The 20,686-nt window shown below is 50.7% G+C and overlaps 2 protein-coding genes across 2 annotated transcripts in view; both read left to right on the top strand.

The window, feature by feature from the left end:
* TRIM17 (tripartite motif containing 17) overlaps window positions 1-4,230 on the top strand; it is a 12,103-nt gene extending 7,873 nt beyond the window's left edge. Inside the window, exons 5-7 of the mRNA XM_045284828.1 lie at window positions 2,558-2,580; window positions 2,678-2,778; window positions 3,329-4,230. Of these exons, the coding sequence (XP_045140763.1) occupies window positions 2,558-2,580; window positions 2,678-2,778; window positions 3,329-3,876 (672 nt within the window). The 3' untranslated portion in view covers window positions 3,877-4,230. The remainder of the gene's footprint in view (window positions 1-2,557; window positions 2,581-2,677; window positions 2,779-3,328) is intronic.
* Window positions 4,231-7,318: 3,088 nt separating this feature from the next.
* TRIM11 (tripartite motif containing 11) lies at window positions 7,319-19,939 on the top strand. The gene is made up of 6 exons (XM_013005221.2): window positions 7,319-7,746; window positions 11,629-11,724; window positions 14,521-14,751; window positions 17,037-17,059; window positions 17,150-17,250; window positions 17,945-19,939. Exons 1-6 carry the CDS (start codon window positions 7,339-7,341, stop codon window positions 18,487-18,489), a joined length of 1,404 nt encoding a protein of 467 aa, XP_012860675.1. The 5' UTR covers window positions 7,319-7,338; the 3' UTR covers window positions 18,490-19,939.
* Window positions 19,940-20,686: the final 747 nt, after the last annotated feature.

Here is a 20,686-nt window from a genome sequence, read left to right as displayed (position 1 = left end):
AGACCCCAGATGCTATATCTTTTGATTGCCAGGTACCATCAGCTTTCTTCGCCACATTTGCTTATGCACCCATTTGTCTTTAGCGATGGTATCAGGGAGGTGAGCACACAAAGATATGATTTTTGGTTCTTTGATGGCTGATAACTGATCTCCTCTGCACCTCATGATCACGCAGGCTGGTGTGCTTCTTCCATGTGGGCTTTGTTGCTTCTGAGCTAGATGGCCGCTTGTTTACCTTCAAGCCTTTTAAAGAGGTCTTGTGCAGGAGATTTAATTTACCCAAATGCCTTGCTTCATTTGATCTCCTGACTGCTACTTCCATGAGCGTTGATTATGGATTCAAGCAAGATACTTGACAATGTCGATCTTTTCTTTGAACCCATCATTCTTCCATGCGCCTTGGTAACTTTATGATTAAAAGGAAATATCAGCGTCTCCTCTGACATCCACTTTGACCTTTTCTTTCTTCTTAATGGCTTTTTGCTTCCTTCATGTATGATGTTCTTGATGTCATCCACAGTTCAGCAGGTCTTCTGTCAGACATTAGTGTTTAATGCGTCAAGTCTGTTCTTGGAATGTTCTAGAAATTTGGGTGGAATAGACTCAAGGTCTGAAGTCTTAGTTCTCGGGGACCTGTTTCATTCCCTTCAACTTCAACCTTTACTTACATATGAACAATGGGTGATCTCTTCCACAGTTGGCCCTTGGTCTGAATTTAGCTGCTGATATTGAGCTTCTCCACCATCTCTTCCCAAAGATGTCATCAATTTGATTTCAGTGAATTCCATCTGAAGAAGGCTAGCTTTGTTTCTATCATTATCAAAAAGGACATTTCAAGATCTGGAAGTAAGATACTGTCTGTGATAAGATAATATCTATCCGCATACATGGAAATCCAGTCAATAACAACTATTATTCAAAATTATGCACCAACCACTAAAGCTAATGATGCAGAAATTGAAGAATTCTGAAACTGATCAAATATGCAATCAAACAGCACTGGTCAACACATATTTTGGTGCCTCAAATGATAGACTTGTTTCTGGAGGGCTGAGGCCTTGCTGAACCCCTCAGTTCTCCATGGGTCTGTCAACCTGCTTTTCTGATGAGCAATGGTTTCCCATGCTTTGTGTAAGAGAGACGATGAAGTCCTGGTAGGTCATATTTATACAATTCCAATGCCAAGAATTAGGATTTTTGCCCTGGAAATTAGTACGATGGCACTGGAGAAGCTTAGAAGGCTTGGTGCATTTGCTTTCCTAGCAAAGATAAAGGGATATAATGGGATCTTGGGAACCCCTGCCTGATTCATAAGGAATTCACGAATACTTTGTCTCTCTCATCCTGGCTCCATCTCAATGGCTGTCTAAACTATTCTAATTCCATAATCACAAGGTGGGTGGATTTTTTTTTTTTTTAATCTCAGTCCTGGAGTCTAGGGGTCCAAGATTAGGGCATCAGCTGTGTCGATTTCTCCTGATGCTCTGAAGTGCAGAATCTGCTCTATGCTTCCCTGCCAGTTTCTGGTGATTCTTGGCTTATAGACATCATCACATGGTTGTCCTTTCTCTGTCTGTCGATTTCTCCTCTCCACTTTTTATAAGATTAGGACCTACCCTACTTCCATATGGCCCCATGTTAAATGATGAGATCTTCAAAGAGCCTATATCCGAAACAAGGTAGCTATCTTAGTTGGCTAGTGGTGCTCTAACAGAAATGCCACACTTGAGGGCTTTAACACACAGAAATTTGCATTGCTCACGGTGTAGGGGCTAAATTCTGAATTCGAGGTACTGGCTCTGAGGAGGGTTGTCTGCCTGTGTTGCTTCTGTGGGGTCCTTGTCTTTTTTCAGCTTCTGGTCCCCAGTTAGTTGGCTACCCGCCTGTGGCTTTGCATCTAACAGCCCTGCCGGGGCTTCTTTGCTTTTGTGGCACCACTTAAAAGCGAGTGGTTTAAGACAGAGCCTTCAGTGACATAACAAGGAAAACCCCATCCGCGAGAGGATTACATCTACAAGGGGAGGGGGCTGAGATTTACAGCACACATTTTTGGAGACACAATACCCGTCACATTCAGAAGTGTGGGAGTTAGGATGGCACCGTATCTTTTAAGGGACACAATTCAATCCCTAACAGTCGGTCAGTACCCCACCTGAGATGGGCAAGAAAGCACAGGAATCACTCCAGGTCACAGGCCGTTTACTTTCAAAAGAGCCAGGGCACCTTTCCGTGGTGGCACTGTCTCCTGGGCTCCTCCCTTCCCCTTTCCTACTCGCCTGCTGGCTCGCTAGGAATAGGCCGATGGTTCGGGGCTGTAGGGTGTATCCTGCAGAAAGCAGATGTTGGAGAGCGGACAGACCAGAGAGCCGGTGGGGGGAGAGGGACAACCGTTCTGGAAGGAAATACCTGGGAGAGATGACCAAACTGCTCTAAGACATGGATGGGGAGGGACGAGGGTGGGGGGTGGCGGTGACACACTTTGGGAGGTGTGAAAGATGATGGTGTAGGAAGGAAGGTTCTGAGAGCTCTGATACTAACTCCTCCATTTCTCTCATAGGATATGAATCGTCCACTTGACAAGTATGTGGTCACTTATGATTCCCTAGAGGCTGTGGTGGGGGCATGGGAGGGCCCCTGGTAGAGCCAGAGAGGGCAATGAGAACTGTGTGCTTTGGAGGATAAAGAACCTGGTGACACGATACCCAGAGACCATCCCCTTCGGGCTGAAGACAGTGTGCAGGGTTCCTGGGGAAATAGAGGTGCTCAAGTGTTTCCAAGGTAAGTGGGGCCCAGGGTTGGGATTGGACAACACCCTATCCTGCCTCCAGCCCTTAGACACTAACCACCACAGAGGGCCGTAGCTCCCCATGAGTAGAACTTGTCCCACGCCTCAAACATCACTGTCAAAAGTTTGTATCCTGGGAGAAGTTCACTTGCCCATTAGTAAAGATGAGGCTTACTGAGTTGCCCAAATGGTCCCTCCCCTGCCCCTATTGTCTTATCAACACAGTGTCCACGGTTGGGTGAGGGGATCATTAAGGACCCACAGGCTCAGCTATGTGGGGGCAGAGTAAAATCTATGGTGCAGATGACCCACGTGACATACTCCCCCAAATGAGGGCTCCATTTTTAAGGAAAAGACTGAATTCTCAGTCTTCAGGCTTGACTCCTGAAGGAGAGTGAGGGAGATTTAGGATAGAGCTCTGCCCCATATTTTCCTGCCAACCACCTCCCATTGCTAGGATTCTCCTCATTGTACCCATGAGGGCAGCCCTCCCAATTTCAACCCCAAATGGCTCTGGTTCCCTCTGGCCCCCTGCTCCTGTAGTGGATGTGATGCCTGATGCTGCCACGGCATACCCCTACCTCCTCCTGTACGAGAGCCGGCAAAGGTGCTACCTCAACTCCCCGGTGGACAGCACGCTCCACAGCACGGACAGGTTCCTCGCCTACCCCTGCATGGTGGGCCAGACGGCCTTCTCCGAGGGGAGACACTACTGGGAGGTGGGCATGAACCTCACTGGAGATGCGCTCTGGGCTCTGGGCGTGTGCAGAGACAACATCAGCCGGAAGGATCGCGTCCCCAAGTCCCCCGAGAATGGATTCTGGGTTATGCAGCTGTCCAAGGGGCAAAAATACTTACCCATCATCGGGGATACTACCCCTTTCACACTGATGGAGCCCCCTAGCCACGTGGGGGTCTTCTTGGACTATGAAGCTGGGGATGTTTCCTTCTACAATGTGAACAATGGCTCACACCTGCACACTTACTCCCAGGCTGAGTTCTCAGGCCCCCTCCAGCCTTTTTTCTGCCTCGGGGCTCCTAAATCAGGCCAGATGGTAATCTCCACAGTGACTGCGTGGGTGAAGGGGTAGAAACCAAAGCAGGGAGGCCAGCTAAGGATGCTCCCATTTTTAAGAAAGTGGGCGCCTTCTGCTCACCCCCAGGGCCCACAGCCAAGGCTCACCAAGGATTGCAGAGTGCCATTAGCTGTTGAGGGCTCCTGTTTACAAAGTCAAAATAGAATCCTGATTAAAGCAGTAAAACATTCAAAAACCGTACTTCCAGATGCTTCATCAAACTTTGAAAGAACTCCCTTAAATTTTATTACACAGGCAGGCATGTTGCTGTTAGCTTCAGTGAGTGGGCCTAACTCATGAGGACCCTCTGCACGACATCCCATAATGCTGCCCGGTTCTGTGCCAGCCCCTCAATCAGCTGCAGATCAGACCATTGTGATCCATAGTTTTCGTTGGCTGGTTTTTGGAAGTAGATTGTCAAGCCTTCCATTCTAGTCTGCTTTAGTATGGCGGTCTGCGGAAGCCTGTTTAGTATCACAACACACTAGCCTCCACCGACAGACAGGTGATGGCTAAGCATGCAAGTGTCCTGGGTCTCCCCCACAATGGGGGTGGGGAGTGGGGAGGTCAGGGGCGCGAGAATTCTACTGAACAACCACTGCCTCATTATATATTAGTATTTTACTACTGAACCACCATTGACACACACACGTTAAGTACCTCAAGTTGGTTCCAACTCACAGCACCCCCATGTACAACAAAATGAAATGTCGCTGGGGCCTGTACCAGCCTCATAATTGTTTCTGTGTTTGAGCCGCTGTGTGAGTCCCTCTCTTTGAAGGTATTCCTGTTTTTCACGGCCCCTCTACTTTAGGAAGGCTGAGATCCTTCTCTTGGGACTGGTTCCTATGGATAACAAGTACAGAGTCCATGAGACTAAGTCCCCTCATCTTTGCTTAAGAAGCATTCTGGCTGTACCTCGACAATTTGTTCATGCTTCCGGAAGCTCATGATGTGTTCAGTAATCTTTGCAAATACCATAATTCAAATGTATCAGTTCTTTAGTCTAATTAATTGTCTAGCATTTGCATGACTATGAGGCAGTACAACAAACTGACAGATGTGGGCATATATATTATGTACATATATAAACATGTTTAACCTATGAGGCATAGTTTGAGCTCGTTTTTATTTAGCATGCTTCATTCACACTTAAGAACTTCTCATAAATTTGTTTTGGCTCTGCATTTAGTTTAAATGACACTTTAGAGGGATGTTCTCTGGTATCTATTACATTCTTTGTGAAATAAAGCCTGTCCTTCATTCTAAGGTCTAGGTGCTTCTCTGGGAGTAAAATGACAGCTGGCATCCCTTCAAGCTGAACCACGAGAAGCTCCAGAGTTTGTCACACACATCACATTTTGCCTCGTAAAGCTGCACATGTGCAGGAAAAGAAATGGAGAGACAAAGAGGTCTGTTCCCCTGCGGGAGGGGAGAGAAGGTTCACTTGTGGGATTTCCCTTTCCTTCTTCAAAACACTTCCGTTTCCTTTTCCCAACAGTTTTATTGGCATACAACTCACACATTATACAACTGAACAGTTCACTCACATCGAGAAGTGCTGTCCAATCATCGCCACAATCCGTTTTAGAACATTTTCTTCATTCTTAAAGTCATTGTTAGCTCCCTATTTCCCCTGTGCCATACCCCCAAGGATTCATTAATCCAGTTACTGTCTCTGTAGATTTACCTATCCTGGATTTCATATACAGGAAAACACTAAAAAACAAACACACCTAATAAGAATAACAAAGTAAAACATAAAAACCTCAATAGAAAAGAAAGCAGAAAATATTAAAAACTAGGATGAATTTCAATAGATCATAAGAGAGATCATATGATAGGGTATTAAATTTTAACTGCATCTGCAACAATCCATTTTCCAATGCATATTACATGTTAGCAAGGCTATTCACATCTCTGGTCCATGGTCAGGGCATTCACCAGGACTTAATCCACATTTATTTCTCCTTCACTTTTCCTTTTAAAAAAAAAGTTATTTTTTTTAAACATAGCTTTAAAATAGGTCAAAAGGGAGATCAAGTGATAATACGTTTAATCCTATGTCTGCCATACTTAACTTTACAAAGCTCTTATCTATTCGTATCCCTCAACTATGGTTGAAGGGGATTCACCAGAGGCTTAATCTATGTGGGGACTCTGCAAATCGATTTTGGGCTCCTATTGTCATCCATAGCCTTCTGCAAACCATGTGTTCACAATGTAAGCTCTCATGTCATTGCCTCCTTTAGATTTTATATTATTTACAATCCTTGGTTCACTGAGCCAAGTCTGTGCTTCTATGTGGACTTAATTGACATAGAACTGAGATGGATACTTGCTTGAAAACAAGTCTTTAAGCTAGTCTTTCTTATAGCCAGGTATAGAAACTATACCACCCTTGGCACCCATATCTTCCGTGATCTCTCCACGTGCTCGAGCATCAAGCAGGACCATGTCAAAAGAACTAATTGTTCTTAGATTGGGGCTAGAATTAAAAACACTTCATTGTTCTAAAGCGGATTTCCTCTCTACCACCCTCTCCTGTGAAGTTTCAAGTTCACATAACAACTATGAAGTTTGCGCTCCGGAGGCGCAAACTCCTCTGTGGTTCAAATTCACCAATCTCTCCGTGGGGGAGATCCCATGAAAACCCACAGCCTTCGAAAATCACAGGAGCAGTTCCACCCTGTCCTATAGGGTCGCTATGAGTTGGAATGACTCAATGACTGAGTTTGCTTTCGGAGGATTTCCCCTTCCAGGAAGATTGGCGTCAGCTGCTAGCCTTAGGTCACAGAAAACCCACCAGCCGCTCTCCTTGAGAAAAAACAGGACGGTGTGCTTCCATATGGATGCACAGCCTCGGAAACCTATGGGGCAGTGCTATTGTGCACTGCAGGGTCACTGCGACTACGAATCCACACAACGGCAGTGGGTTTGGAGTGGGGCACATTACCCGGATGCGGGGAGTTTTGGTGATGATTCTGAAACAACCCAGCTGGGGAATCGATCAGGCAACTTTTGGGTCACGGTCGGAAGGATGGAGAGAGGCGACGTCGCTGGGGGGCTGGCCAAGCGATCGGCGAGGAGGCCCCGTGTGAGAACCCGGCCTCCGCACAGCCGTGTCCCCCAGCTCTCGGGGTCCTGCGGGCTCCGAGCCTGGGCTCGCGATCGGCCCCCCACGCGCCAGGGCGGTGGCGTTGCCAGGTCACCGGAGAACGCCATCCAATTCCGCCCGTCACACGGGCCGCGTGACCGGCCCGAGCCAATCCAACGGAGCAGCGGGTGGTTCCAACCCGCCCCCCCACAGCCGCTTCCTGCTTCCGCCGCGCGCTCCGCTTCCGGTCCGAGCGCGCGGCCTGGGCGCCCTGGCAGCCGGCGGCGTCGCGCGCGCTCCGCGAGCTTGGGGCCGTCGCCGCCGCCGCCTCCGCGTCCCGAGCCGGCGCCCGGCCTGTCGCCGCGCGGTTCCTGCGCAGCATGGCCGCCCCGGACCTGTCGGCCAATCTCCAGGAGGAGGCCACCTGCGCCATCTGCCTCGACTACTTCACGGACCCCGTGATGACGGACTGCGGCCACAACTTCTGCCGCGAGTGCATCAGCCGCTGCTGGGGCCAGCCCGAGGGGCCGTACGCGTGCCCCGAGTGTCGCGAGCTGTCCCCGCAGAGGAACCTGCGGCCCAACCGGCCTCTCGCCAAGATGGCCGAGATGGCGCGGCGCCTGCACCCGCCGTCCCCCGTCCCGCAGGGCGTGTGCGCCGCGCACCGGGAGCCGCTGGCGGCGTTCTGCGGCGAAGAGCTGCGGCTGCTGTGCGCCTCCTGCGAGCGCTCGCGCGAGCACTGGGCCCACTGCGTGCGCCCGCTGCAGGAGGCGGCCGACGACCTCAAGGTGGGCACCCCCGGGCGCTGCGCCGGCGGGGTTCGGGCAGGGCCCCGGCGCGCTGGGCCGGGAGGAGGTAGCTGTGTGTGAGGTGGCCGACCCTCGTGGCTTGGACCCACCCTTTCCAGGAAGACGGGAGGCCTTTCTGAGTCGGAGCGTGGGAGCCAGTCCGGGACGTGTGTAGACCTGCACCCCTCTAACTTCGTCCCTGCCTGTGGAGGTTTGGGCGAGTGGTGGGGAGGCAGAGCCATGAGCTGCTGCTGAGCTCCCGGCCCCAAAAGACGGCGGAAAGAGGTAGAGGCCTGGGTCGGAATTACCTTGCTGGGTACGGTGCCAGGGGCCACCTCTTGCCTTGGAACGCGGTGGCGCCGACCCACTAAGTTGCACTTGGTTTTGTCCTCCAGTGATGCCTTTCCTGAAACCCAACCACACACCGGCAGTGAAGAGCCTCGGGGCCACACTGCTCACCTTGGCCCGGGCTGGCGGCCACCCAGGTCTCCTCACTCACCTGCTGGCCGGTTTCTTTTTGGAACCCAGGGTGTTGCATACACCAGTAGTATTTCTCAACTGGCTTTAAACAAATTTGCATTTTACGCCCTGGCCAAATGTGTATGCATGTTAGAAAAAAGAAAAACTGACCCAACTCGCTGCCATTGAACCAATTCCGACTCACGGAGACCCTAGGACTGGGTGGCCTGGCCCCTGTAAGTGTCTGAAACTCTAATCCTCATCTTTCTCCTGTGGAGCATCTCTGGGTTCAGAACTGACATCCTGGGCTTTTAGCAGCCCAGCATATAACCAGTATCCCACTAGGGCATATTAAAGGGTGCCCTAAATACGGGGTTTAACTTAATATTAAAATTAAGAATTAGCTAAAGCCCAATCACTACCAAAGGACAGTTTCTGAGGTGCAATAATGAATTTGTTATCCCCTGGCCCCGTGTTCGGGCTGTGAAGGTTGTTTAAAATCCTTGTAAGTGGGTGGGTCAGGCTGTGAAGCCTAAAGAGTACTGAGGTATAGCAGCACACAAGAATGTCACACACCCTAAGTGTCAGCACAGTCTTAACCCTGTCACCAAGCTCCCCAAAGTCACCACCCCCACCCCAGAGGCTCTCCACAGACCTCCTGGGGCAAACAAATCCCATTAAATAATCCTTGACCCTCGTTGTTGTTGTTGTTGTTTTGTAAAGTCGGGGGTTCTTTTTACCTGCCACCCACTGACAGTTTTTGGGGGGAAAGCTGCATTCTGCATGGATTGTTTTTCACAGAGCCCAGAAAGAGCTACCTCCCTGGTGGCATCTGTGATCTCTGCTGAACAGGTGCTGAGGAGTCCCTGGCAATATCTGACCTCCCAGGAAGGGCTGTTCCAGCTGCTTGGCTCTGTCCTGGCATCACAGTTCAGACAGGTTCCCACTGTGGCGAAGCAGGAAATTGCCAGGGGGACCCAGTGTGTGATCAGTTAGAAAGGAAACAGCCGTGGGAAGCAGAAGTTTTCGTGGGCTGCATGGACAGGTGGGAAGACAGTCTCCAAGCTGGGATTCGCAGGACAGTCCAGGTCAGAGGAGAAAAGAAAAGAAAGTCTTGCTTTCTGACCCATAAGGTCTCCACTGTGTCAGATATATTCAGATAGCTTATATTCTAGTCCTGTCCCCCTGCCTTTTTTTTTTAATTTTAGAAATACTGTTTATGATTCCTCAAATCGATTAATGGCCCACAAGAGGTGGTGACTATTGTTAGAGAAGCATTCCTGAGAAGTGGAGGCATGTAGGGGAGGACTTGGGAGACGAGGGTGTATGTGGAAGGGCGGAGGTAAGATGTCTGAGCCTGTATGTTCAAGAGGAGGCTGGCCTGAAGCTGGGCATCCAGCCATCTGAGAGCGAGGGAGCGGCTGAACTGAGGCAGCAGAGGCAAAAGGTAAGTGCAATTAGAAAACTTCTCATTTTTGAAAGACGTGTCAGTAGGCAGGGTGTGGTGTACTTAATGCCAGTACTTTGCAGGCTGCAGCCTGGGTACAGACTGGTCCTACCACCAGCTAGTGTGCAGAGTTCTGGAACCTCGTCTCCTTCTGGAACATGAGTAGAGATGAAAGTCAGACCCCTGGTGGCAGCTGACCAAGATCTGGGAGTGCTGGACATGGGAATGAACACTACTTCAGTCCCCAGGAGCATGGTCCTGTGACTCTGAAGACCCAGGTCTTTCTGTGATTTCCATAACAGATAAATGCATCATGTCAGGCTGAAACAAAATGGTCAGGCCCTTGTAGAAAACAGTGGAATCGTCAAGTCAAGCACATGTAGACCATGCTGCTTGCTCCTAGGACTTTCTCACCATCACCTTGTCCGAATGAAGGTTGGGAGAAAGGCAAGAATACCAATTGGCACCTGTGGCTGACTGTGATTAAGCTGAACCATGACAAGTGCAAGGCATGTTGACATGGCCAGGAATTTGGAGGGAAGAAGGCTGTCTGGGTGAGAGTGGCCCTCATGGAAAGTCATGTTCAGCTGGGGCCTGGGAACTGGCAAGACAGATGAGGCTGGTTGAACCAAGATAGGAGACAAGAGTTGAGAATGGTGACTTTGGCCAGCTATGGGGAGGTCACAAATGCAGAGGCGCGTGTGCTGACCTTGTCAATGATAGAGGACATCAGGCCTGGCTGGCATGGCATGGCCCTTGCTTGGGCAGGTAGGGGTAACAGTAAGATAATCTGGCCGAGATGGTGTAGGGCACCCGGGTTGAGAATGAGAAAGGTGTCCCATGTGGGAATGTTGGAAAGGCCAACATTAGACTCATTAGTGACTAAGCGGGAAGAACTGGGGTTCTCAGCCCATCATGAGAGGCTAATGCTGCCCTGACAGGGAGCCCTGGGGAGAGAAGGCTAATGTTGGAATGAGCACAGACAGTCATACAAACTGGAAGGTATCTTACTTCCCTTGTTCTGATAAATTTTATTTCCCCCCCATAACCTTGAGGGCATCACATTCTTTTCATGTAGTCCCTACGAGTGAGTTGCTGGGCCCGCTGTAGTTGAACAGTCCTGAGTAGCTTTCTCTTGAGCAGCACATGTAGGAGGTCTTGAGCCATACAGTAAAACCCAAGTAGGAAAGTACAGTGCCGTGAATTCTCTAAGGTGCCTCTTCTAGACTTAAACTCTGTAACTCCCACCAAACGGTCTTTTCCTGATGGGTCTGTGTAAGAGAAAGTGGGGAAAGCTACTGATAAGATACAGTTGTGAGTGCTTGTTAGTGCCCTTCTGTTGGGCATAAAGGGGACCATTTCAGAATCAAGAGGGGAGGCAATCACCACCAGCGAGAGCCAAGAGTGGAACATAGTCTCTGGGCCCCCAAGATCCCTACACAGTGAACCTCAACCCAAGAAAGCAGCTTTGGCATGAGAGAAATGCCAGAGGAGAAGCAGGAGCAGCACCGGGAGCCCTGGACTTCCCAGCCCACAGCGCAAGTAAAGTTGAATGCTTTGGGGCAGGAGTGTGGCTTGTGGGGTGGGGCGCCTCTGGAAACTTCATTTGGGGCAGCTCAGGCCACACCCTGGCGCTGTAGCCGAGTGCCTTCAGGTGGAGGCCTGTAGTAAAGCGGCCTACACCTTGGACATTGATTAACTAGAAGAACTTTGTAACGTGCCTGACTGAACTCTTCTGAACATTCCTCACATGAATTGTAACTTGTTAACTTCCCTAATAAACCCCTTAATCGTGAGCATTGTCTGAAAGTTCTATGTGGCCATGGCAATAAATTATAGAATTTAGGTGAAATAGTAGAGCAACAAAAGATGGGTGGGTCCTGGTGACTCCATGTGACCTGCTGCCTGCAATTGCTGGGCAGTGAGGCAAGGGTCTCTGTGTCAGTTGTCAATCACTGGGCATTTTTTCCCCACAGGGGAAGCTGGAGAAGTCCCTGGAGCACCTACGGAAGCAAATGGAAGATGCACTACTGTTCCAGGCCCAAGCAGAGGAGACCTGTGCCTTATGGCAGGCAGGTGGCTGAGCCTGTCCGGGCTCCTGAGATCCTAGGAGGGTGGGGTGGCCATGGGGTCTGTGGGACACTTCTTGCAGTGGAGGCCCCAGCATGGCATGCAAGCATCCATGCTCACTGAATCCTGGCTGTGCAAGGTCCCACCTCGGGGAACCAGACCTTCAGAACTCTGTTCATAACCCCAAACTTCGAAACACTGCTGTCAGATGTTGCTGTTAGTGCCATCGAGTCGATTCTGACTCAGGTGCTTGTAGCACAGAATGTGGTCACTGCTATGAACCCTTGGTTGCGGCCACTGTGTCAGTCCATCTCCTTGACGGTCTTCCGCATTTTCGCTGACTTGCAACTTAAGTATGATGTCCTTCCTCAAAGGCTGGTTTCTCCAAAGCACGTGAAATGAAGTCTTGCCATCCTCGCTTTTAGGAGCATTCTGGCTCTACTTCTAACACATTCTTCTTTCCTGAAGTCCACAGTATATTTAATATTCATCACCAGCACCATAATTCAAGGCATCAATTCTTTGGTCTTTCTTAATCATTGTCCCTCTTTAAGTGAATAACAGGCCATTGAAAAGATCAGGGCTGGGTTCAGAGAAGCTGTCTTTAAAGCGACAGCTTAGCTTTTTAACATGTGAAGTCTTTCACCTTTATTGAATGCAGCACTTGTTTGATTTTGACTGCTGCTTTCATGGGCATTGATTATGGATCCCAGTTTTCATCTGAAAACCTTGCTGAGTTCAGTCATTTCTCTGTTTTGTCCTGACGTTCCTTTTGGCTCCAGGTGTGAGGATTTTTCTTTATGTTGTGAAATTCATACTGAAGGTTGTCACCACTCTTCATCAGTAATTGCTTCAAGCCCTCTTCACATTCAGCAAGCTCGATTGTGTCATCTATCACAGGCTGTTCATGAGTTTTCCCCACTCCTGATGCCATGTTTTCTACCCTATAGTCCAGCTCTGTGTATTGTTTTCTGCAACATACTGATGACAGGATAGAGGACACACGGACACACACATTTCCTGATTTGAAACTTCACATTATCCCCACTTGAGTCACTGCTTCATGATCTGTGTACCGCTTCCACTTGAGCACAATGAAGTGTTCTGGAATTCCCGTTCTTTGTATTAGTCTTAATGTGTTAGGAGCCACACAGTGGGATGGTTTTACCTCATCAAAACACAGGTAAACATCTCTGTGTTCTCTGCTTTCAGTCAAAATTGTTCTGACTGTGGGGACTCCTTCAGTCCATGTCCTCTCCCTGTTGATGTACTGTTGCAACCATTTTTAATTGTCTTCCACAAAACTTTGCGTGTATGTGCTATTAATAATATGGTTCTCTAATTCCCTCACTCTGTTGAGCATCTTTGTTTGGAAGGGGTACCAATATGGTTGTCTTTGAGAAAGTTAGCCAGGAAACTGCTGTGTTAGTCCAGGTAGACTGGAGAAACAAATCCTTAGAAACTCATGTGTATAAGAGTTTTAAATAAAGGGTAATTGTACATTAAGAAAGCATCCCAACCCAGTCCAGTTCAAGCCCATAAGTTTGATATTAGCCCATATGTCCGATACCAATCTATGAAGTCCTCTTCAGACTCACAAAACACATGCAATGACACCAAATGCAGGATGATCACAGGCCAGTGGGGAGAAAGTCTTTGGATCCAGTGTCATTGTAAGCATCTAAAGCGCTGGCAGGGGTCTCTACATGGCTTCTCTGGCTTCAAGTCTGGCTGCATCAGGGTAGGTTCGTGTGGCTTCTCAGGGATGCCTCTCAGGATGTCAGCCTTGTCAGCATAGCATCTTCAAGGGAATCAGTAGAGAGAGTGTATCTTGCCTCCCAAGAGGAAACATAGCCGTTCTCAGACTTCTGAGGCCATACCCACACAGGTCTCATTGGCTATCTCCGTATTAACAGGCTGGACTCCACCCGTACACTCTGAATCCTCAAAATGACACCAGATTATGTAACTACCACAGCCGTCTTCCAAATGTCTTGGGAGAGAGAAGTGAGTAGTGATGAATGCATTTGTTGAAACATCCCAGTTAGCATTGTGCCATCCTGGAGCCTGCTCTTTCAGTAATGCCTTCAGTGCAGCTTTTGCTTCCTCCTTCCCTCTTGATCATGCTGCCTCTTCAAATGCTTGAATGTCGACCGCGTACTTTTAGTACAGTGACTCTGATTTCTTCCGGTTTCTTTTCATTCTTCCTCGATGTTCAATACTGTGCCCATAGAATCCTTCCACACTGCTACGTGAGCCTTGACTTCAAATCTCTCGGCTCAAGAAGTACCAAACGTGCTGGTCCCCTTCGGTTGTCTAATTCCAGTCTTGGCACACTTCAGTGCTTGACTTTGTTATCACCCTTTGAAACCTTCCGTTCCTTTATGTCATCATTTCTTTCATTCACTTCAGCTGCCCTGCCATCAGATAGGCACATCCTGCTCTCCACACTTGCTGCTGAGCCATCTCTCTTCAGGAGCTGAAGAGAGCCAAAGATTTAATACAGTGATGATGCCCCTCGCTGTATGAATTTTTCTACTCCCTGTCCAGAATTAAGGAATTCCTATTCTGAGTGCCTACCCTGGCCTATAGCAACTATGTAGATTTGGATGTTGAGGGAAGTGTGTGTGTTTCTGCTCTGATGAGTGACGTGTGTGGGGAAGGGGCATTGTGCCTGTCTGATGAGGGGTGTGTGTCACCTGTGCTGCTAGGCTGGGCAGTGCTGAGTGCTTACTTTGAGGGAGGGGGAGATGAGGAAGTGGCATGTCCCTGAGTCTCAGCTGTCCTCCCACCTGCAGAAGATGGTTGAGAGCCAACGGCAGAACGTCCTGACAGAGTTTGAGCGGCTCCGTCGCTTCCTGGTGGAAGAGGAGCAGCAGCTGCTGCAGAAGCTGGAGGAGGAGGAGCTGGAGGTGCTGCCCCGGCTGCGGGAGAATGCTGCCAGGCTGGTGCAGCAGAGTGCCGCCCTCGGAGCGCTCATCTCTGACTTGGAGGGCCGCTGCCAGCTGCCTGCGCTGGGGCTGCTGCAGGTTAGCTACCTGGTGGGGCCACTAGGGGTGGGATGGGTGGGCAAAGAGGGAGCCCAGCGCACCTACCAATCTTCTGCCCATCCCTCTCTGGGTGAGCCTGGCTACTCGGGGGGCAGCAGCAGGGCGAAAGGACACCTCAGCAAGCAGGGTGCTGGGCAGGAGGATGCTCTTTTTGTTGAAAGGCAGTACATGGGAAAGTGCGGTGAGAGTTAGCAGGAGGAGGGCACAGCTCCCTGCCCAGGCTCTAGACACCATGCACACCTGCCAGGGCCTGTCCTCTGTAAAATGAAGGGGACAAAAGCTAGAACAAGTGTCCCAGCCATTTTGCCACCAAAAGTCCTTGAGCTAAAAAAAGGGAAAATTTGTTTTTTAGACTCAATCAAATAGCATGTATTAAGTCACACAGATTGATTCTTAGCTTATCCTCATGTTTGTCTGTTTTTCCAAAACCATTTTATCAGGAGCTCTTCCAAGCATGCCACCCCATTGTTCGCTCACATCAAGTACAACTGCTGCCACACTGTTTCAGAACATTTGCCGCCTTCTCGAACAGGATGATCAGCTCCTGTCCCCCACAGGAACCCTTAATCTATTTATTGGCTATAGGTTCATTACCCGGGGTTATCTTCATGTTTTCTTATTCTAATCAGAGACAAATGTGGTCACTATTTATGGTAATCCACTGGCATCGAGTTGATTTCAATTCGTGGTCACCCTACAGGACAGAATAGAACTGCTCCGGGTTTCCAAGGCTATCAATCTCTACAGGTGTACACAGCCTCCTCTTTCTCCCATGGAGAGAGTGGCTGATGGCTTCAAACTACTGGCCTGTGGTTAGCAGCTGGTGCTTAACCCATTGTGCCACTGGGGTGCCTCCTGTCTACATTGTGTTCTATGGTGCAGCCTGGGGCTGAGGGTGGAGGCATGTGGTATATTTAGGTTTGGAACATCCCTCCAGGGCCTCATTAGAGACTGGCTGGGCTGCGTGGTAGGGGACACAGGTTTCTAGGGTCTCGGTGGATCACCACTGGGGAGTACACCAACTTAAGGTTTGGGACCATAGGGCCTGAGACACTAAGGAGGGAGGCAGATGCGGGGAGAGGAGAGGAGGTCGTCCCCGCTCCCCTACATTTTCCTTAAGAGTGCTGGGGAAAGGAGGCCAGAAGGCAGGCCTGGAAACATCTATGGGCTTCCCCTCCTGCTCACACCACATTCCTCCCATCTTCCATGACCCACAAGCTAGTCTGCCCATGCCCCTCTGGGCCTTGCCATGCCTGAGGCTCTTTATTGCTTGCTTACACAGCCCGTGCTCAGGGCCCGCCAGGCCAGTCTCTGCAAGTGGTCTCTGTTCCCCAGCCCTGCTTATGCAACACCAGCGTCTCTGTGTGCCCTTGGCCACTTCTCTGCTCTGCCCTGTGGGGCTTGCTCCCCCGCAGCACTTGGGCTTTCTCTGGCAGTACCTTCCCTAGCCCCCACCCTCCAAAGCCAAAATCTTAGGACCACCTCCTTCCATGTAGCCTCTGGGAGGTGAGGGGACAATAAAGACGGGCTTGTCCTGCCAGCAGGCCTGTCATCTCAATACCTTGGTCTTCCCACCTCTAGAATGTGCGTGGGTCTGCACTTCACAGGCTGCGATGAGGACTGAGTGAGTGAATTGTGCTGCAAGCTCCAAGCCCAGGGCCCAGTGCGTAGTAGGGGCTTTATGAGTCTGTCACTCTCAGTACTTGGGCCCTGACTGGCCTCTGCACAGGCAGGTGCAGTGAGTGTCTTGGCATTGTTCTGTGCTGGTGCTCTGTGGGTACGAGGCTCCACCTCGAGCAGCTCCGACACTCAGGCTGGGGAAGGTTGGGTGGATGGCGGGGGAGGATTCGGCGATATGGGTGTGGAGAGGGTGCCCGCTGCCCCGCCTCTGCAAAGTCTTCAGAGCAGAGCCAGTGTTTCCGGGAACAAAGGAGGCTTCCCAACTGCTGCCCCTAAGAGGTCAAACGATCCACCAGATGGTTTTTAGCATGGAGAACAGAGTGGAGGACCCCCATGAAGGTGTCCCCCCTCAATACACGCTCCCTGGAACCATCTCCAATTACTGTGTCTGAGCAGAGACCTAGGAACTCTGTGGGCCAGCCATGCTCAGAACAGTCCCAGGGCAGCTTTCGGATCCATCTGTGACGCTGGTGCCCAGAGCTTGGAGGGATCCGAGAGAGGGACCAGGGACCAACTGGGTATCAGGGAAGGACTTGGGACTGGGTGCTGGTGGCACTGACTGCCGCGTGTATCTTCTCCCACAGGACATCAGAGATGCCCTGAACAGGTACGAGTCCTTCTGCACCCCCCTGGGGAGGCGGGCTGGGTGGGGGTAGGGGCTTCGCTGCGGCGGGTGACATCTGCACTTTCCCACCAGGATCCAGGATGTAAAACTGCAGCCACCGGAAGTGGTGCCCATGGAGCTGAGGACTGTGTGCAAGGTCCCTGGGCTGGTGGAGACCCTGCAGAGATTCCGAGGTAGGTGCAGTGGGCTCCTGGCTCTGATCAGGCTTCTGCCCAGAAGCCAGTGTGAGGAAGAACAGAGTGGGGCCCTGTAGCCAGGCCAATGCTGCTTGTTGCACACAGGGCTATAGACTGGCAGGGATCCCAGGCCAGCTAGTAGCACACCACGGCAACCCCTCACTGGTCTGAGGTGGCAGGGTGTGGGTATCCAGCAGAAAGCCTGTCCTTAGTCTTTCTCGCTGACTGAGTGGTCAGTTCTTGCCAGGTAGAGGTGAAGGGTAGTAGAAAGCACAGTTTCTTGGGCAGGAAGCGGGGGCAAACCCGGGTCTTCCACATCCCACTGACATCCATGGTCTGTCCATTTTCTCCCTGGAGCCTCTGAACAGTTGCCCCTGGTCACTGCTGAGGGAATGCCGCTGGGCTTCACTCCCTGAAAGGGTGAGACTCACAAGTAGTCGGGACTCTTGTTCTTACACCGAGTTACAGCTAAACATGGTTGGGGGCATCTTTTTTCCCCAGGAGAGTGAAGGGGAAGGGCTGGGCTCTCTGGGAGACTCCTCCTCGGCCACAGTCCATTTGCACAGACCTGGAAAGAGCTGGTGTAGGCTGCCTGCTCAGGCTCATGGAGAGGGCAAGGGCAGCTTTTCCGTGTCATTGCCGTAGTGTCCATGCTCAGACATGCTGAGGTCATCTGAGCCTCTCTCTGTAGGGGATGTGACTCTGGACCCAGACACTGCGAACCCTGAACTGGTGCTATCCGAGGACCGGAGGAGCGTGCGTCGGGGCAACCTGCGGCAGGCGCTGCCCGACAACCCCGAAAGGTTCGACCCAGGCCCCTGCGTGCTGGGCCACTCTCGGTTCACTACAGGACGCCATTACTGGGAGGTGGAAGTTGGGGAGCGGGCCAACTGGGCCCTGGGTGTGTGCAGAGAGAATGTTAACAGGAAGGAGACGGGGGAGCTGTCAGCCGGCAATGGCTTCTGGATCCTGGTCTTTCTGGGGAGCTATTACAACTCACCGGAACGGGCCTTTGTCCCCCTCCGGGACCCTCCCCGACGTGTGGGGATTTTTCTGGACTATGAAGCTGGACATCTCTCTTTCTACAGCACAACCGATGGGTCACTCTTGTTTATCTTTCCTGAGACCTCCTTCTCTGGGACGCTCCGGCCCCTCTTCTCACCTCTGTCCAGCAGCCCCTCCCCTCTGACCATCTGCTGGGGGAAAGGTGGGCTGGGGGAGGCAGTAGTTCCCTAATGGCGTGCGCGGCACCTGGCCATCTGCAGTCCTGTGTGTGTGTGCAGCGCCTCGTGGGAGCTTCGCCTCGCCTCTCAGCCCCACACTGTTGTCTTCTGGCTCCTTGGAACAGTTTGGAGGTGGGATCATGTTCTTTGCACCAATGGGAGAATCTCCTAGCACTTCTCCAAGATGTGTGTGGGGGTGGGCAGGCAAGGCCTTGATCCTTCCCTTCAGACTTTGCAGATACTTGGGCCTGAGACATCATCCACCTGTATTTAACAGCAAGACACTCAACCTGGTCTGTGAGCGGGATCGTCCTAACAAGCATCCCTGCCATACAGGATCCCTGCCATTCAGGGCCGACAGCTCTTACCAACATCCTCCTCGGGTCAGGCCTGTGGCCCCACAGGAGCCTCACCAGCACCCTGGCTGGGCCACCTGGAATGCTGGGGGCATCAGGGCCTCCAGAAGCTGCTCTCCTGGCATCTTCAGGGTTAGAGTTCTACTTACTGAGAGCCCTACCCTCTAGAATGCCCCCAAGTCCACTAGCCAATCTCGGGGCTTTGTTACAAGAGGGTTGGTAAGAATCCTTCCCAGCCCTGACTGTGATGATGGTACAGCAGTTGGAGTCTTCAGGGAAGAATTAGCTGGGAAAACCAAAGAGCAGAAGGAAATAGGTGAAGTCCTTGAACAAAGGAGCTGACTCACAGAGTTAAAGGCAAGCACCCGTTCAAGCGGAGTGCTCACACTTGGAATGTGCAGGCCATGTGGATGCCTCTGGCCCCATGTACACAGGCTCCCCTGTGGTAGGCCTAGGAGGTCCACAGGGAAGATCAGGATCCGGAGAGTTGATTTCACACGAGGGCTTCCACACTTGGCGTTTGGGGACTGCCTGAGCATGCCTCTGAACTTTGAGAAAGGTGGCCTTGCTGTGCCCCAGCACATTCCTTGGTTGCAACCATCGGGTGCCAATGGCATCCTGGTGATCCAAGCCCCGACGCCTTCCCTCCACCTCCCCTGTTAGGTTTCATCACCAGCTGTGACCTTGGGGAGAGGCTTTCTCTGAACCCCGTGGGGTTCCCCTGATGATAAAGTGGGATGTATTGGATAGCTATTGATTTTGCAGGCCATGGTGACTACATGAGCTAATGCTCTCTGTTCAGAAACTGTCAGCTGCTATTTCTAGGAAACGTGGCTTGAGCCAGGTTGGAGCTTGGCGACGGCTCCAATACAGAGTACAAACTCACTGAACCCTCCCTCCACCCAGGGCCCTCCTCTGCCCAGTCCCCTCCCTGGAGGAGGAAGAGTGGCTGCCTAGAGCCCTGAGGCATACAGGCAGACAGAAACTACAGTTGTCTCTGCTATGAGGTGTGGGGTTTCCTTACCCTTAGCTTCTCTTTTTATCCTCTATTTTATTTATTGTAAGAACAGCGTTCTGACGTGAAATAAATTTTACCATTTGCCTGTGGGCGTGTCCACTGTTTTATCCCCTCATTAAGTAACGGGACTACAGGGTGTCCATGGGAGGGCTGGCCTGGGGCAGGTGATGACAAGGCAAGGAAAGGGGGAGGCACAGTTCAAGTTCAGTGCAGAAACACCACACAAAACATAGATCATCTTGGATCTTTTGCTCAATATGTGCAGTCATTTCATATAGTTAACACAAAAATATAAAGTATTTTGTAACTACATACATTTCCCATATTCCATTGTATTTAATAGCTACTTTTTTCATTTAATTGATAGTTTATTTACTACTCACACTCCCATTCTCTCCCTGCCCACCCTCCCAATGGGTTTTCTTTTGTGATTATTTCTAATACCACTTTGAAGATCTACCCTCAATTCCTTTGAATCACATATTTCCTCCATTGAGCATTTTTAGGACTTAAATGACTACAAGGGGGCTCCAAAAAGTTTGTGGAAAAATTCACTAACTTTTTGAAGCCCCTCATATTGCTATATAATTTCCCCAAGAGATTGGGTCTGTCTCTTCCTGAGAACTGATAGCCATGTTGATGCTGTCTAGATGACCACTCTAGAACTTTAAAGGCAACCACCAATCACCCAGACAGTATGACAGCTTCACAGACACAATTGCCCCAACAGCACCAGTTTTAGAGAGGGGTTAATAGGGGTCCTAAGTAGCCATCAAGCTCAGAAGCAACAAAGCCCACATGGAAGAAGCACACCAGCCTATGCAACCACGAGGTGT

The sequence above is a fragment of the Echinops telfairi genome, unplaced genomic scaffold (genome assembly GCF_000313985.2).
Source record: "Echinops telfairi isolate 266 unplaced genomic scaffold, ASM31398v2 ScPeMD7_7469;HRSCAF=8507_0, whole genome shotgun sequence".
Lineage (NCBI taxonomy): Eukaryota > Metazoa > Chordata > Mammalia > Afrosoricida > Tenrecidae > Echinops > Echinops telfairi.
Note: the sequence above shows the minus strand (reverse complement) of the source record. Positions and strands in the feature narration are given on the sequence as shown.